General features: G+C 36.1%; 1 protein-coding gene and 1 non-coding gene across 3 annotated transcripts in view; one reads left to right on the top strand and one right to left on the bottom strand.

The window, feature by feature from the left end:
• The window catches only part of CLTC (clathrin heavy chain), a 61505-nt gene that overhangs the window by 27981 nt on the left and 15065 nt on the right, over positions 1-18459 (top strand). For both annotated transcript variants that reach the window (XM_037163575.2, XM_053655091.1), the window contains exons 7-18: positions 423-620; positions 2208-2408; positions 4390-4542; positions 5041-5163; positions 5789-5926; positions 6144-6308; positions 6460-6640; positions 8274-8437; positions 13257-13382; positions 13986-14128; positions 15840-16074; positions 18302-18424. In XM_037163575.2, the coding sequence (XP_037019470.1) occupies positions 423-620; positions 2208-2408; positions 4390-4542; positions 5041-5163; positions 5789-5926; positions 6144-6308; positions 6460-6640; positions 8274-8437; positions 13257-13382; positions 13986-14128; positions 15840-16074; positions 18302-18424 (1950 nt within the window). The remainder of the gene's footprint in view (positions 1-422; positions 621-2207; positions 2409-4389; positions 4543-5040; positions 5164-5788; positions 5927-6143; positions 6309-6459; positions 6641-8273; positions 8438-13256; positions 13383-13985; positions 14129-15839; positions 16075-18301; positions 18425-18459) is intronic.
• LOC119062725 (small nucleolar RNA SNORA42/SNORA80 family) lies at positions 12096-12229 on the bottom strand. Its single transcript, XR_005085028.2, has one exon. It is a non-coding gene; the product is annotated as a small nucleolar RNA SNORA42/SNORA80 family (small nucleolar RNA).

The following is an 18459-nucleotide window of genomic DNA, read 5'->3' as shown; positions in this document are numbered from 1 at the left end:
CCTAGAGTTTAAAGGATTATACCTTAAAATTCTTCCAGGTGATCCTTAGGTTTTATTTAGATTTTATAGCTTCTTCAGTGACTTTGTAGGTTGTCAAGATTTCGTTCCCTTATTGAATTGTCTTTCAGAGCTTAAATGGGATCCTAGTCTTTGATTAACCATGTTAAGAGTGAGTGAATCTTAGCAAAGCAATTAGAGTTTGGACAGGGAGTTATTTATATTACAGAATGGCCATATTTTAGGCACTCCCAAATGCTTAGCACCCCTTATTTTTCTCTGCTCTGGCCTATTTATTACAGCAACAAAAAGCAGCTGTCATAATTTTAATACATTTGCGACTCAATCAACTCTAAACAGATTTAGTACCATTGATATCCAAATGAATACATTGCAGCTATTATTCATTACCCTTTAAATTACAGGTTCTATCAGTATGTGTGGAAGAAGAAAACATAATTCCTTACATCACCAATGTCCTACAAAATCCTGATTTGGCTCTGAGAATGGCTGTACGTAACAATTTAGCTGGTGCTGAAGAACTCTTTGCCCGGAAATTTAATGCTCTTTTTGCCCAGGGAAATTACTCAGAGGCAGCAAAGGTGGCTGCTAATGCACCAAAGGTAAATAGTTATGCAAATTAAGTGCCATGCTTGGATATATGTTCATAAACTCCATTTCTAATACTGTTAGAAATGGAACCAGCTCTCCACAGAGAAACTAATCTTTATATTGCATTTTTCTGTAGTAGATTATGAGTTACTTGTCAGTGACTTCAGATTTCATTAATTATTTTTCTGTGCTTCAGCTTTGGTTAGTTTTTTTTAAAATTCAGAATGTTTAGAAGGATATGTAGATCTAGCAAGCTATAATTTACATAGATGTAATAATGTTTAGTTACTTAGTTAAAATACTGTTTGACCTCATCAATTATAGCTACCTTTTTTTCCCCCCTTTGACAAGCTTTGTTCTCATTTGGCTCATAGCTTGGTAGTAGAGGGCTCTGGAGTGATTGAAAAGCTGTCTAGTAGCTGCAGGGAGAGGCTGAGGCAGAAGCCTGGACACCAGAGGAACCAGCAGGGGACCTTAGAGGCCACTGGGCTGCAGAGGCTCCCAGTTGTGCTAGAGGGTGAACTCAGGACTGGGGGCCAGCCAGCCTGCAGAGGTTAGTCAGGTGATCACCCATCTTAACGAGTTTCAACTCCTCATCTAGGAAGTGGCTCTCCAGGAAGTCAAAGATATGGGTGTCTGTGTAGGCAGAATCCAGGGCATGCAGTGCCAGTGGGGCCTGGTTCAGATGATTCTCCAGGACTGTGGTTTTACCGCACTCATCCTGGGACATCTTTTGTGTGTCCTGGAAGAGGGCGTAGGCACTGTGCTGGTTTGCAGCTTCAAGATACACTCCCATCGCTTCTTCTCAGCCAGCTCGTGGAAAAAGTGGCACAGAACCACATTTTTGCAGTTGAAATAGAAGTCCAGAAGAGAGGCAGGTGTGGGAGATTCTCAGATGGAGGTTAATTGGGTAGTCAACAGTGGCTTCTACCTCTCTGGAGCAATTTTGATAAATCTTGGAGCACATAATTTATCAGCAGTGAAGAGCTAAGCTTAAAAAAAGGTGTTGGCTGCTTCCAAAGGCAGAGATGGTTAAGAAGATGGTTCCAAAGGTGGTGGCTGGAAAAGAGGTTGGAGGGTGGTCAGAGGCTGGAAGAACGGGCGTCCATTGATTCGTTCTGTCTAAACACTGTTCAAGCAGTGATTCAAGACAGATCCACAGGATACACTGGTCATCCTAATGTTTTTTTCCAAAGTTGAAGATTGAATAGATCCTGTTAAATTTATGGTAAAAAGAGTTGTCTGCAATGGAGCTGAGTTCTCATCACCTTTGTACTATGGTGCACTGAATTAACAACTTAAATCCTGATCAATATTAAGAAATTTGCATTTAATGTGAACCTGGACTAATAGCTAGCTCTAGCTATTTTATTCTCTTACACGTTGATGCTATGGTTGGTATATTTCTGATTCTGAGTAACCTTTATCGCATTGAACCAGGCATGTGAGCAGATGTTGACTATTATTCAACATATTGAAGATTTGAAATTTTGCGTTAGTAGATGGGCATCACGCTTTTAAGATTGACCTAAACCTATGGAGTTAGTGGATGTTGGATCATCTTTAAAAGGAGTCGTTATCATTTCTCTTTCTCAAAGGGAATCCTTCGTACCCCAGACACTATCCGTCGATTCCAGAGTGTCCCAGCCCAGCCAGGTCAAACTTCTCCTCTGCTTCAGTACTTTGGAATCCTTTTGGACCAAGGCCAGCTAAACAAATTTGAGTCCTTAGAACTGTGTAGGCCTGTACTCCAGCAAGGGCGGAAACAGCTTTTGGAGAAATGGCTAAAAGAAGATAAGGTACATTAACTTCAATTAATATACTTCTGCTTTGATTGCATTAAATACCATGTTAGCAAATTAAAAACATCTAGGCTGCACCAAAACATCTGTTATTTGTTGCTTGTAGGAAGAGTAAGAGCAGACATTGCATGAGATGCATAAACTTACCTTTATAACGTGTTGAGGTAGAATATCTTTGTTTAGTTTTTTAAAATGGAATCCAAGATTCGTGCTGGGTGGTTAGAAATAGTAACTTGGAGGCAGCAAATTGTTATCCTTTGCTTCAGGAAAAGCTTAGTGTGAGAGTATGCATTCATATTTGTCTACATGTGTAACACTCATTTGGACACAAGGATATATTCCTATCTCCTATATCCCACATTTGATATGCAGTTTCTTTTTTTTTTTTAGTTTTTATTATTTTTAGAGAGGGGAGGGGAGGGAGAGAAGCATCAGTGTGTGGTTGCCTCTCGTGGGCCCCCCCTCACTGGGGATCTGGCCCGAAGAGTCCGGGCATGTGCCCTTAGGTTCGCAGGCTGGCACTCAAACCACTGAGTCTCACCAGCCAGGGCTAATATGTGCAGTAGTTTCAACCATACAAATATATCTTTTCTTTGAGAATGTCCTCAAATATCATCAAAATTGTGGTATTGGCTACTAGTAAGTATATTTGGGTATGAAAGGAAAATGTTATGTAAAATATTGGACCATAGATATGTTAAGACAGTAGGGTTGTCTAATTAGCAGTGATATTTTATTTATTTTTAGAGAGGGGGGGAAGGGAGGGGGAAAGAGAGGGAGAGAAACATGTGCGAGAGATACATTGATAACTGCCTCTTGCATGCCCCCAACCAGGGACCTGGCCCTCAACTCAGGCACGTGCCCTGAAAGGGAATCAAACCAGCGATCTTTGGGTTCACAGGCTGGCATTCAGTCCACTGAGCCACGCTAGCCAGGGCTCTAATTTCTTTTTACATGGAGCATCTAATAGTACTTTGTTTTCTAGAGTACATTATGGAAAATGTTGCTTATTTGCAAGGCACAAGTTCGAATAGTCCATCAGTGTTGTTATTCCTGTCATACCACCGTGAAAAGCTTTTCTTGTTAAAGTGGCAATATTGAATTGCCATTTCATATGCCATTGTCAAGAATGAGGTGGTACTGTTTAAAGCACTCCACTCTTTAAGTAGCGAGTAACTCTTAATATTATACTTTCAGCTCTAGTATATATTGTTACATTATTAATTCTAACTCCCTATTTCTTCACCCAGCTTCTGGCAGTCTTACAGGATATTGGAGAATAGTACTTCAGAGCTGGGATGTTTAGACAGGAGTCTCTGTTGAAGAATAGTTAATGCCACAATAGCGAGTATTTGAGGTCCATCCTAATTGTTTAAGACAAGGGAGGAGGGAACAGCTAAGGTAACTAAGTTGACCTTTGTAACAGTGTGCAAGGGCTATTCTCTGACATAACCATTAAAAATAGAAAACCAACTGTAATATGTAAACCAGAACTCTTTTAGGGAAGCTGCTTTCCAGATTGGGCAGCTGCCTAAGGCAGGTTGAATATACAGAGAAGGAATCTGCTTGTATATCACATTCCAAAATATTTTCTGTTTGACCTTGCAAAATTAGAGTGTCCTGCAAGTTGCATTATTTTGAAAAAATTGGGGGCCATGTGGGTCTGATGTCTGAATATTCTTGATAGAAGTACAAGATTCTGCTTTTTAAGTACTTTCTAACAAGGTATTTGGTAATATCTCTATGCGTGAAATCTTGGTGGGCACTTTATCCTTAAGTAGAATGTGTGGAAAATTTTACTGAGACATTGCTATGAATACATGACGATCGAGAGTCTTTATTAATCACAACCCCTGAATTTATAGTATGTTCTGGGACAATCGAGTAAGTGCTTATTATTTATAGTGGAAGTAATGTCAACTGCTCACTCATAAAACAGCTCATGCATTACTAAACTATCTCTTTTTTCTTTGGATAGCTGGAATGTTCCGAAGAACTGGGTGACCTTGTGAAATCTGTGGACCCTACATTGGCACTTAGTGTGTATTTAAGGGCTAATGTCCCAAATAAAGTCATTCAGTGCTTTGCAGAAACCGGTCAAGTTCAGAAGATTGTTCTGTACGCTAAAAAAGTGAGTTCAGTGAAACAAATTCTCATCAAAAACTCATTAAAATATTAAAGAGAACTTAACCTGTAAAAACTCTTAAGTGACTTCAATAGTGAATGTCCTTTAACTTTTGAATTACTGGGAAAAGTTTTAAAACCCTATTTTAGTTCTGATGTATAGAATTATAATTTCTAAAAAATGGAGACAGGTACTCTTATGGCTTATCAGAATTTAAGATGGCAAGGACATGTTTAATCTGTTAGAACAAACTTTTTGAAATAGACGTTCATCAAAAATGAATAAGCCAATTATAAAAATTTACCACTATTCAAATATGTTATCACTAAGGTATCTATTTGCCTAATACAAACCAAGGTCAAATTGAACATCTTAGATTAAAACTGAAATTTTACTTTCACCACTAGTTCTATATTAATAAGATTCTATTTTAGGAAAAAAACTTTAAATGATATAAAAATGAAACTTTGTTGTGGCATTTCAATTTCTGTCTAAAATTTGTAGGTTGGATATACTCCAGACTGGATCTTTCTGCTGAGAAATGTCATGCGTATCAGTCCAGATCAGGGACAGCAGTTTGCTCAAATGTTAGTTCAGGATGAAGAACCTCTTGCTGATATCACACAGGTAAAGACATTAAAATGTATTCTGTAGAAATTGACTTAAATAGAGAATGGGGAGACCTAAGTTTAAACCACTTGAAGAAGAATGGGTTAAACTTTCAATTTGTAGAAATTAGAGCTTTGCAAGTTGCAAAAGAATGGACAGTAAGATACCATCTATATACAGCTTTAAATGTACAAAATGGACTCTTGAGATATGTATGTATTAAAAATGTGAAAAATATATGGGAATAATAAAATACAAAGGATAGTTACTGGGTGAGGAGAGAGGGAAGAGGTGAACATAGGAAGTGGGGAGTCACAGATTCCACATTTATGCTTTTGTATATTTTAAATAGTTCATCAAAATTTTAATCTGTCATTTGATTGTATTCTATTATATAGTATGTTGAAATATATAGTAGTTTTTACTGGAACTAAAAGTAACTCCAGAAAGACAAAAATTTATTCTTAAATTTTGAAGCTATGTTGTCCAAATAATATTTTTTAAGTTTGTTATTTGATTGGGCAGTTTTTTGTGCACAAAAAAATGAGATAATGTTTAATTTCCTTTTATTTGTATATTATCAACAGTATCATAAAGCAGTTTTTAAACATCTTAAAACAATATTCTTTAAATCTTTCTGCAGATTGTGGATGTCTTTATGGAATACAATCTAATTCAGCAGTGTACTGCATTTTTGCTCGATGCTCTGAAGAATAATCGCCCGTCCGAAGGTCCTCTGCAGACTAGGTTGCTTGAGATGAACCTGATGCATGCACCTCAGGTACATGTTTTCCTGCTTTTGAGGCACATTTCAGCACTCTTTTAGTAGTCAAAGTATTTGAATCTGCCGAGATGACTAATAAAACTTAGCTAACATTTCTTCATATTTTCTCTTTTTTATCAGTTTGATATTGAATCTTAATATGTGTAATCTGGATAGAGAATTACTGATATAAATGGACTGATAAAATAAACTCATCCTCTCTGTGGTTTTGTAGGTTGCAGATGCTATTTTGGGGAATCAGATGTTCACACATTATGACCGGGCTCATATTGCTCAGCTGTGTGAGAAGGCTGGCCTACTGCAACGGGCACTAGAACACTTCACTGATTTGTACGATATTAAGCGTGCAGTTGTTCACACCCATCTTCTTAACCCCGAGGTATTTCTTTTTCTTACCTAACGGATTGTCTTAGTTATGATTAATTGGTATACTGAAAATGTGTTTCTGGTGCTGAATGATGATAATTTCATACCAGCATCAGGTTCACTGTTACTTATTTATTTGCTTACTTATTGATTTCGTCCTCTAGTGGTTAGTGAATTACTTTGGATCCCTGTCAGTAGAAGACTCCCTAGAATGCCTCAGGGCCATGCTGTCTGCCAATATTCGTCAGAATCTGCAAATCTGTGTTCAAGTGGCTTCTAAGTATCACGAACAATTGTCAACTCAGTCTCTGATTGAACTTTTTGAATCTTTCAAGAGTTTTGAAGGTAATTAGGAGTTCCTAAGTTGTGTTTTAATTAAGATAGCTAAGGGGGTGTTGTTATGATCACAGGTAATTAGAAATTCTGTCTCTACAAGCTTAATTTTATGGGGCAGTTTAAGTTTTATTGGGCAATAAACGTTGTCAGAAATCTTTTATGTCAAATTCTAGGGATATGTAGTAAGCAGGCTGCTTAGATCTTTTATAGGTGAAATAAAGGCAAAATTTGAAGATATAAATATGTAGTGGCTTTGTCATAATTGTGTAAGATGAAAATACTTTTGATCAGGTATAGTAAAACATCGTGCTTGTGTTGTCTGACTCTCATAATGACAGATATTTCTTACCAGGGGCATTTTGTGAATTGTTCTACACAGTAGGTTTTCTCACCCTCAGCACTGTGGACATGATGGGCTAGATCATTATTGGGGGTGGTGTGGGCAGGATTTGTAGCAGCATTCCTGGCTTCTACTCACTAGATGCTGGTGGCTCAGTGCCACCAGTTGTGACCACAAAAAATGTCTTAGACATTGCCCAGTGTCTCTGGGGAAGAAAATCACCCCCAGATGAGAACCACTGCTGTGCAGAATATACTAACGTAACCACTGTTGGGTGGCTTTTGGGTTCATTAACTAAACTTCTGGTCCCCAAGTACCATATTTTGCCATGTATAATGTACACTTTTTTTTTCCCAAATTTTTGAGGGAAAAATAAGGATGTGCATTATACATGTAGTGCTAATTCCGTACCTATATAAATATTTTAAATTCTTTTTTATATTTATGTGTTAAAAGTGTAATTCTAGAAGGCAATAACAATATCTGTATGCACAGTAATACCCGAAAATACAATTGGTTTCATTTCTAAATATAAATAAATGAATAAATTGAAAAGGTAAAACGAAAGATTTTTTTCCTGAAAGTTTGGGCCATAAATGTGGGTGCACAGTATTAATGGGAACATATACAGGGCAAAATACGGTACGCTTTCTTCCCTCTTTTTGTAGTGTTGCTCTAGACAAGAAGGAATAAGATATTCACTAGTTTTCTTCATTTTCTCAGTTTCTGTATGTTAACTTCACACTAAATTTCTAGTATTCATTTACTGCAGCAATCATTAGTGGCATGTAACCATGTAAATTTAAAGTAATTAAAATGGAATACAATTAAAATTCAGTTCTTCAGTCCTCCTAGCCACATTTGAAGTATTTGATAGCTACATGTGATTAATGGTTACTGTATTGGAGTGCACTGCATTGAATTCTTTTCACACTGCCTTTCCATGTTTTCTATTAATTGCTTATGGAAAAACACCTGCTATATAAAGGACTTCATTTAAAATTTCTCATGTGGAATTTGGTGTGATAGTTAGCTTTGGTATTAAGTAACTGCCTCCTAACTATTTCTTAACTACTAGAAAACAATTGGATCGAATTTTCTGTTTTATAGGAATTAGAGTGCAAAGCCATTTAGTGAACCGATTACTGGATTAATTAGTATTCTGATGGGGCTTTTTGAGCACCCAGTTTTTATTTGGGAGTATTCGGTGTAATTGTTTTTTGGGTTTTATTTTGTTGTTGTTCAGTTGTGTTATTCTCAAAAATGTACCTAAACTTAATTTCAATTATTTGTTCTCTCAAGGTCTCTTTTATTTTCTGGGATCTATTGTTAACTTTAGTCAGGACCCAGATGTGCACTTTAAATATATTCAGGCAGCTTGTAAGACTGGGCAGATCAAAGAAGTAGAAAGAATCTGCAGAGAAAGCAACTGCTATGATCCTGAGCGAGTGAAGAATTTTCTCAAGGTAAGTGATTTTGAGTAATGCAGTTTCTGGTTGGGTTGAAGATCAGCAATTCCACAAGGATTTGGTTAGTTTAGAAAAATTTTCCCCCCAAATGTGAAATTCTTAGCATTCTGAAATTGCTTGTTAAATTATTTCTTCTATATTTAATACTCTGTGGTTTTTTTCTGAAATAGGGAAGGAAATTAGTAATACTTAAGATTGACCATCTGTTTAAAAGAAGGGAAAAAATAGCACTATTTCAAAGGAATTTCCTTTCTTTCACTTCAGTTTTGGAGGAAAAAATTTGCAAGTGGTTGTAGACTCTTCATGTCACTTTAGAATATGCCACTTGGTCTCCTTTTGAACAGTAAGTTCAGCTTGCCTTTAGTGCCATTTTAAGGAACCTCTACTGTATGCAGAGGGTTCTGTTTCTTAAAGACATGGGTTTATCTCTGTCATCAAATTACCCTGACTCTAGAAACTAAATAAATATTAATCTTGTATAATTAATAAATCGAGGGTGAGATCAAACAAAAAAATCCTCAGCTTTGTGGCACATGAATTTAGTTACAGAGAAATAAAAACTGCCTTTGTTGGAGTGCAAAGTAATGATTTAAAGATTCTTAGCTCTTTAAAATATACCTAAGGGTAGCTACTTTTGTTTAATGTTTAACTTTAGCTTTATTCTCATACCTACTACTTACTTTATGAGGAAAATAAAACTTTAAAATTGGCAGTTGCAAGTCCTGGCTGGGAAGCTCTCTTGGGTAGAGGGTCATCCCAATACCCACAAGGTTGTGGGTTTGATCCCTGTTCAAGGCACATACAAGAATCAACTGGTGAGCCCTGGCTGGTGTAGCTCAGTGGATTGAGCCCAGGTCTGTGAACCAAACACCTGCAGTTCAATTCCCAGTCAGGGCACATGCCTGGGTTGCAGGCCAGGTCTCAGCAGGGGACGCACAAGAGGCAACCATACACTGATGTTTCTCTCCTTCTCTCCTTCCCTTCTCCTCTAAAGATAAAAAAATAAAATCTTTTAAAAAAATCAACCAATGAATACAAAAATGAGTGGAATGGAAAATCAGTGTCTGTCTCTCTCTCAAGATAAAATTATCAGTTGTCTCTAAAAATCAGGAAAACTGTAGAACATTCATTTTATCTTCCTAAATGTGTATTTATTTATATGCATGAAATGATTCCAGAGACTGAATATAACATTCTTAAGCATTTTTTGTCTTTGTTTTTAGTTCATCTGTAGTTGTATTAGCTGATTGGGTTTTTTTTTTTGGAAGAATTTGCTACGTGGGCTGTAGATTAAATAGCTAAAACCTTAGGTGTTTCAGTGTAAGGAGGTAGTCAAAGTGTTGAAGTGGCCCCGAAGTATAGATTAAAAGGAAACTTTCCCCAAAAGTATAGCTTTATAATGTCTAGGCCATTACAAATGCCTGAGTGGCCTGAGTGATGTGTTTGAACCCATGATTTTCTATTGTCCAAAAATCCCTCCCAATGAGAAAGATTGATGCTTTATGCTTGGCCAGTGGACCCCTAACACCAGTTCAGTTCCTGCTTTCAGTATCAGTACTGTTTCCTTTTTTAAAAAATATTACCAGGTGCTTAAACTGATTTTTTTTAATTGAGCTCCCAGATTTTAGACTTCAGTCACAATTTTTTTAGCATTGGGTTTTAATATTTGAATTATTTTATGTATATAATATTTTAAATACTTATTTTAATATTTTTTATTATCTTACAGGCACATCTGTAAATCAAGATTAAATTATTTTTACTTAATTATGATGTTCTTAAGCTTCAAAAAAATTATCTGGATACTAGAATGGTACAGCCATCACTTAGCCCATGAAATGTAATTAGGTTAGGATTCCCCCCTCACACTGTGAATCGGGTGCAAGCCTAATGGAGTAAGGGCATATATACAGATTATGGACTTTTGAGGCATTTAAACCTGGTTCAAAAATCCATTTCTTTCTATTATTAGCTCCTGTTTGTTCGTTGAGTATATGTCTGCCTGTTACTTTAAGCAAATTAACTCAGCCTTGGTTTCTTCGGCCACAGATTGTGTTTATCAATATGCTATAGTTGTGCAAGTGAAAACAGTTGTCAGATAGCTGTGTTGGTGGGCCTTGAAGATAAGGTAGAGTTGGCCTACATGTGAATTCTTTCTACCAGGCAAGTTTTGTTTCTTTTGAAGTTATTCTTGACTCCTTGAAGGAAATTTAATTCCAGTCTGAGTTAGAGGTAAATCTGGTGTCTTATCTTTAAATAATCTGAGATGGGGGCTCAATACTAAAGTACTAGGGGTATCTATAACCCCAGTAGTGAGAACGACCATACCAGACCATTTACTCAGTTTCCTTATTGACTTATAGTATGGTATCTGCAGTGCTACATCTCATCATCACTATTATTAAACTTTATTTTGGAGGTAGTAGCTGTATGATAATTGACTGGTGTTTTATGTAAACTCTGATGATAAAAACACTTCTCTGAATCTGATCTTGAATGTTCAAGTGCCAGTTGTATGCTAGCCACCAGCAATGTGAAGATTGGTAGAATATGACTTCCCATCTATGGTAACCGGTGAAGCAGGAGGAAATGTGACATCAGCATCATTTGGCTCATGCCCTAAGTTACTGTGGAATTACAGCTCTCCATAGAAAGCATGGACCTGTTCTTCAGACCCATGATCTGCTTCCTCCTACCTTCAATCTTTTCTATTGTTTTTTCCCCTCCTCTTTTGCATGAACCACACTGGTCTGCTTGCTCTTTCTGGAACTCTCCAAACCCTCTCCTGCCCCAGGGCCTTTGCTTGCACCCTTTCCCACTTTTCTCTTAGACCTTCATAATCTACATCCTTAACCTTCTTTAAGATTTCTCATTAAATGTCGTAAGAAAGAATGTCTCAGATTACGCTAACCTATCCTTACTCCATCCTTACGTCCCCATATTCTGCTTTTTAAAATAACACTTGGCACTAGGGGACCTTGTCTCTGGCCACTACAATGTAAGTCCCTTGAGGGAATGTTTACTTTGTTCTCTGCTCTATCTCCCATGCATTAATACAGTGTCTGGTACATAGGTACTCAGGAAGTATTAGTTAAGTGAATAACTTCATATTTATGAAAACCTGAATATGTTTATATAATTTTAATTTTGATCTTAAAAATCTTTAACCATAATAGCTACAGGGTAACCTTTAAATAATTTAAAATGATAATAGCATTACTTACATGTATGAAATCACATGCAAATTTAGGCAATCAATGAAGTATTGTAGATTTTGTCTACTTTTTCAATCTTAAAATTTGGGGGGAAATACAATATATTTGTCTTTGATAGCAGAAATGAAACTAGAATATCTACATAATCTTAGCTTACTTGTAGGTATATTGTCTCCTAAGTAGTAAAGTACATACAATTTTATATGTATATTAAAGAAAGTAAAGATGATTAATGTGATGATCCACTAACTTTTCGATGTTTAGTTAGTAGGACTGAAGTCTGCATAGTTAGAGCAAACATTTTTTCTAGAAATGATTGTAGCAGCTGTTTAGTACAGAGTTTTCCTGCTGCCAAATACTTGTTTTAGACTTTCCTTAATGTGAAAAATCTGCAGCTGGACTTCCACTTCAGATTTACAGCTGTTCTGACCCCCCACCCCCACTGGGTAACCCATTTCAGTGCCTGCAGCCTATGGGCAAGAGGCCAGGTGATGGGTTAAGGCCGCAGTCTCCTCTGACAGGGGGCACTGTGAGGGACCCAGGAGGACGGGCTTGCCATAAATCCAACCCACGCATGCCATTTTGATTTTTATTCAGGATTTCTCATGACTCCCAGATATAGTTTGTGTTCTCTGAACACTTCCTAGACTAATCTTCAAGTTATTTTTAATTGGGTGACTCGTGTGTGCTAAACTTAGGTGCTATGTTATTCTAATCTTGCAAATAATGTTCTTAGTGGCTGTCATTGGGGAAAGTCCTATCCTGCTTAGTTCCACTTCCTTAGTAGATCGTTGTAGATAAATCAATTATTGAGGAATGTTTCATTGTGTGTAAATGAATTCCTGATGGAAACTGTTGTTTTTTGTGCTTTACCTTATGTCTGTGGAATGTAACAGGACATGTATCAGGTAAATGCCCAGTACAGGTCTTAAACTTCTGTCTGTAACATCTATGTCCATCTATAAAGTAGGATATATTATATCTTGGTATTTGTAATGATAAAAGCAATAGGAAATTTAAAGATGTCTTTAAGTGCTTGCTTTTGCTTAACTTCTAATTATAGCAACATGTGGTGTGTTTAATTCATGGCTGTCACCATCATACTGCTTCTTGTAGGCTTTATTATAATAGAATGTTGGAAGCTGACCACATAGAATGCAGTTGGGGAGGGGCCAAAAATAAGCCATTAGTTTGAAACAAGTTCGAGCAATGTATGCCATAGTTTTGACAATGTGACTATTGGTCTTAAATCAGCTGAACTCTGTTATATCACTAGTATAATGAAAGTCCCACTCTGATGACCTCATATCGGGAATGCCAGTGGTGGCTCACAAGTCTTAGTTTGTTAACTGTTTTTTGGTAGAGGGCGTATGTGGGAAGGACCTGGTATTTTGCTGTGACTCTAAGTATTGATTAGTAAAAATTTAATGAAACTGCAATGGGCACTGTCCAGCATTTGGGTCGTGTCTTTTTAAAAAGAACAGCCAAGTTTATATGAGCCTCTCCCACCAGTATAAAACAGATTCTCATATTTTACATAGATTTCATATCTTATAGAAGGAGTAAATTAAGGTTTCGTTTTGTCTTGTTTTGTTTTCCAGGAAGCTAAGCTGACAGATCAGTTACCACTCATCATTGTATGTGATCGATTTGACTTTGTCCATGATTTGGTGCTCTACTTATATAGAAATAATCTTCAAAAATATATAGAGATATATGTACAAAAGGTAAGTAAGTAATATCTAGATAACTTAAAAATTAAATCTTACTGTAGATTTTACTTCTCACATTCTGGAAATCTTTATCTTTTTAAAACTCTATGGTCTCCTATAATTAAAATCTCCACATTTTTTCCCACCAAAGTCCTTTCTTTGATTAAAACTTTACATGCATGTCAAGTATGTAAAACAGAGCGGCAGACTGTCATTGAAAAAATTGGATGGCCTATGCCCTACTGGTGTGGTAGCCCCTGTGGTATCCATAGAGGCCATAGACTCCAAAGCACAGTTTTAAAGCCACCTTAAATACAGATACCAGAAACTGCGCCTTCTAACTCCAGAAATAGAAAGGCAGTTTTGCTATAATGGAGGCCTTTTTAGTGTGCCTTTAGCTTGTTTGGACTGACTTATCCTTTGGAGCAGTGCTGGGGTGATTAATTAACCAAGCTAACCTCTTGCTAAATTCCTCAGTCTAGTTGCAAATTTAGACTTTAATTTATGATTGAATTTTAAACCTGAACTTAAAAGAGGGGGAAATGTTTAATTTTTAAAACTCCTTTTGCTTTGCTTATTCCTAATATGATGACATCATTCTGTTTTTTCTAACCTTAGGTGAATCCAAGTCGACTTCCTGTGGTTATTGGAGGGTTACTGGATGTTGATTGCTCTGAAGATGTCATTAAAAACTTGATTCTTGTTGTAAGAGGTCAATTTTCTACTGATGAGCTTGTTGCTGAGGTTGAAAAAAGAAACAGGTGTAGTACCCTTTTAACCTCCATGACAGGAATGCATTAGTCTTTCTTAGTATGGTAATGGATAAAACTGTAACTTGTCATTTGCCTAAAAGCTATTCCAGAAATAAATGGACCGTAATTCCCTAAAACACTTAATTTAGAAGTGATAAGTTACCTGTAGTATTGATTAAAACTCTTTTCTATAACATTATAGCTGTCATACAGAAAATCTGTTAACCTGGTTGATCACTTTTTTGCATATTGATAATTACCACTACATGAGTTGACTTGGTATGTGTTTTTAAGGTAAACTCTGAAAAGCCTCTTTTTAATTAGGTATGATACCCCTTATTTAATGACTGATTCTTTGATTAATTATTCTCAAGTATAATGAGAGAAAAGAGTTGCCTGTGTAACTGGTTTAAATAATATGATAATGCTAATTATGAATTTCCCACAGAGAACATGATCATGTAAGTGCTTCTAATCTTTATTATACAATGAAATCTTATTTTAGTTGGGACATTTTGATGAACTAGTGTTCAGAAGATACCAATGTAGTAAATGAGGTTTGTGGATTCGTGTAATAGTGGGAAGTTCCTCTAGCTATGAAAAAATACCAAGAAATTCTATGGGGGTTAATTTTAACCTGAGTTGGTATGGGTGTCCTACTAATGGTATTCATAAAATTTGTATTTGAATGTTTCAGACATGAAAAAATTTTGCATATAAGGACAGTGAAGATAGAATATGATGCCAATTTAAAAAGTTTGAGTCTGAAGTGATTATGGAACATAATTTAATATTTAGGTTTCAGTTGAGTCTTAAGTCTACTCCCTGAAAAGTCTTGTTTGTTGTGTATAGGCAAAGAGCCAGATTGTCACAGTGAACACTTCTGTCTTTAATTGACAGATTATATTGTGATAAACTAGATTTACATGTAAGCCACCAGTTTCGATGTGCATTTGCTAATCTTTATTCTGTCAATTACCATGGCACATGTGCTTGGGTTGCAGGTGTTTATAGGAGCTTGATTTTTGCTTTTATTAATTTTAAAAAAAAGTTGTGTCTTTATCCTAATAGGAGTGTGCTCATAATAACTACATGAATTTGCTAGACAAAATAATGGCCTACACTGCTCTTTCTCTGGGTACTTTGGATATTTAAACCATTGAAACATACACTATAGCTTAGTGAAACTATGATCCTTGGTGGAGCGATCATATGACCACTAGAATTATTAAACCCAGAGCTGCTGAAGCTACCAGATTTTGTTCCCAGCTGTGTATTTAGGGTACTGACTCCTTTGGCTGTAGGTAATGTTGTATGTTAATTGTGTTAAAATGAAACATCAGATAATCTGGACTATTTTCTCGTACCACATCCCCAGTACACTCTTAAACAAAATTTACCTAAAGTGTAGATACTTTGTCCAGTAAAAAAAGAGAACAATCTATGAATCTATAATCTCTTCTTTTTGTATCCCATCTACATAATGTAATGATAGGTCAGGGAGAATAAAGATAGTTTTATATACTTTCTGTGTAATCTTGGGCAAATCATTAAACCATCCAGAGTGTTAATTTTTCAATTTGTAATAGGGTTGTTGAGAATTCAAAATAATACATAGGAAGGCACATTACAGACTCTAAGGTACTTAAACAGCATGTCAAGAGTGTGCTATTTATGATACAATATGTATCACTGGGTGTTTGTTTGTTTGTTTTACTAGATTGAAACTGCTTCTGCCGTGGCTAGAGGCCAGAATTCACGAGGGCTGTGAGGAGCCTGCTACTCACAATGCGTTAGCCAAAATCTACATAGACAGTAATAACAACCCAGAGAGATTTCTTCGTGAAAACCCTTATTATGACAGTCGTGTTGTTGGAAAGTATTGTGAGAAGAGAGATCCACATCTGGCCTGCGTTGCTTACGAACGTGGCCAGTGTGATCTGGAACTTATTAATGTGAGTACTGCTCGCCGAGTGTGTAGAGAAGAGGCTGCGTTTTTACAAACCTTTACATAATGTTAGGTTAGTGCATTTTTAGACTTACAGAGTGGTTTCAGTTAATACAGAACATTTTTGGAAGGCATATGCTCTTTAAAAATTTTGATTTGCCAATAATTGTGAATTTAAAGTGGCCAAAATAATAGTGAAGTCTATATTCACTTAATCAATATTTTTACCCTATTAGTTTTATCACTTGTGTTCTCATATGCTCTCAAACACACACATATACCATGCATACACATTTAAATATGTAAGTTGTGTGCATCATGGCCTTGTTACCTCCTCAATGTGTACTTCCTAAGAATGAGGATGTCCTCTTTCATACTGTAGATGCCAACCTCAGTTAGTTTGATATTGGCAGAATGTTTCTTAAAATTTATTCTGATTTCATCAATTGACCCAGTAATGTTTTTTTCAACATCTTTCCTGCCAGTCTAGGACTATAGGCTGCATATAGTTGTCATATCTCTATTCTCTTTTAATATGAAACGCTTCTTCAGCCTTTCTCTTTTTTTATGATACATCACTGTAAAAAATAGTTCCTACTTTTTTAAAAATTGCAGTCAAGTTCATATAAGTAACATTAAGTAAGTAATTCAGCAGCAATTAGTACATTCACTGTGTTGTATATTCATGTCTATCTAGGTTGAAGTTATCATCACTACATAAGGAAACTCAGTACTTGTTAAGCAGTTCGTTGCTCCACATTTGTGCTTCCTACTGACTGACAACTCCAAACGGCTTTCTGTCCCCAAGTATTTACCTACTTGGTATATTTCATATAAATGAAGTCTCATTTTTCAAAAGAAAATGTTCTGCCCTAGCTGGATGCTCAGTTTGTTAGAGTTGTCCTGATACGCTACAGTTGCAGGTTTGATTGATCCCCAGTCAGGGGACATAAAACATTCAACCAGTGAATTAATTGATCAATAAGTAGAACAACAAATTGATGTCTCTCTTTCCTTTCCTCTTTCTAAAATCAGTTAGTTTTAAAAAATTGAAAAGAGAATGTTCTTTACTCCCGAATTTTCTTATGGTTCCTCGTGATTAGATTTAGATTGTACATTTCCTTCCAGAATATTTCTTAAGTACTGTTTTCTTGTGCTGTTATATGTAGAAGCACTTGACATTGTTTTGTCCCTTATTTGTGGAGGCACTTTTTATTGTTGTCAATTTCTTTACTGTATAATTATTATATTTCTCCTTATAGATCTTGACATGTCTGCAAAGAAACACTTTAAAACATGCAGATATCATGTTTTTCCTCTTCCCTGCCAATTTCAAATCTATCGAGTCTTTATAAACCATTTTTAATGTGTTGGTTGCAAAATGACAATTTTCCAACTTGAGCACTTTCCCCACATTTGTTACTCAGCGCTCGTGTATTCGTGCACTCTAGAATTCCTGTTTGATTCAGTAGGCTGTAATCTACCACTGTTGTTTTGATGTTCAAATTATCCCAGTTTTGGCTGATATAAACCCCTTCAGCCTGCCTTCCAGGGATTTGTGTCATGGTCTCATCATTCTTTGAGCACTTTTCTTATTTTTTGGCATAACAAGTTACATCATGCTCATTTTGTACCCTCCAGCCCTAGAATCTGCCATTTTTCCAGCAGATTCCCATTCCTTATAGTAGGAAATGCCAATAAAAACTCAGATCTGAGCTGCTAGGTGTAGTTGCTTATAGGGTCTTTTGGTATTAGAGCTAGGAAATATGTGCACCTATGTATATACATATACATATACATAAACACATATGTATGCATATACACTTGGGAAAACAAACACTAGAATAGCTTGTAAGACACTGAAAAGAAAGCTATGAAATTAGACTAGTCCTATCACTTACTGAAGGACATTACAAAACCTCTATAATTAAAACATGCAGTACTGGTACATAACTAGACCAGTAGAGTAATATATGAAGTCCAGGTACAGATCCAACGTCAGGCTGTTTTTTAAAAGACTCCAGAAATTAATAACTGTGTTGTTTCTGTTGATTGAATTTTAATAAGAGAAACTTACTTGTGAACTATAAAAGATTATATATAAAAATAGTGTATCTTTTGTCCTATAAAACAGTAAATAGGGTATAAATAATAGGAAAAAAACCTTTAGAAGTTGTCAGTTATGAAAAATCTTCACTTCTTATCTTGAAATTAATCTTTGATATCTTATTTAGGTTTGCAATGAGAATTCCCTCTTCAAAAGTCTTTCCCGTTACCTGGTACGCCGAAAGGATCCAGAATTATGGGGGAGTGTGCTGCTGGAAAGCAACCCTTACCGGAGACCCCTCATTGACCAGGTAAAACTGCCAAAGGTGTTTAAGGCTCATCTTTT

The sequence above is a fragment of the Artibeus jamaicensis genome, unplaced genomic scaffold (assembly GCF_021234435.1).
Source record: "Artibeus jamaicensis isolate MK-2021 breed Jamaican fruit bat unplaced genomic scaffold, CSHL_Jam_final contig_1998, whole genome shotgun sequence".
Taxonomy (NCBI): domain Eukaryota; kingdom Metazoa; phylum Chordata; class Mammalia; order Chiroptera; family Phyllostomidae; genus Artibeus; species Artibeus jamaicensis.
This window is presented reverse-complemented; position numbering and strand designations above follow the sequence as displayed.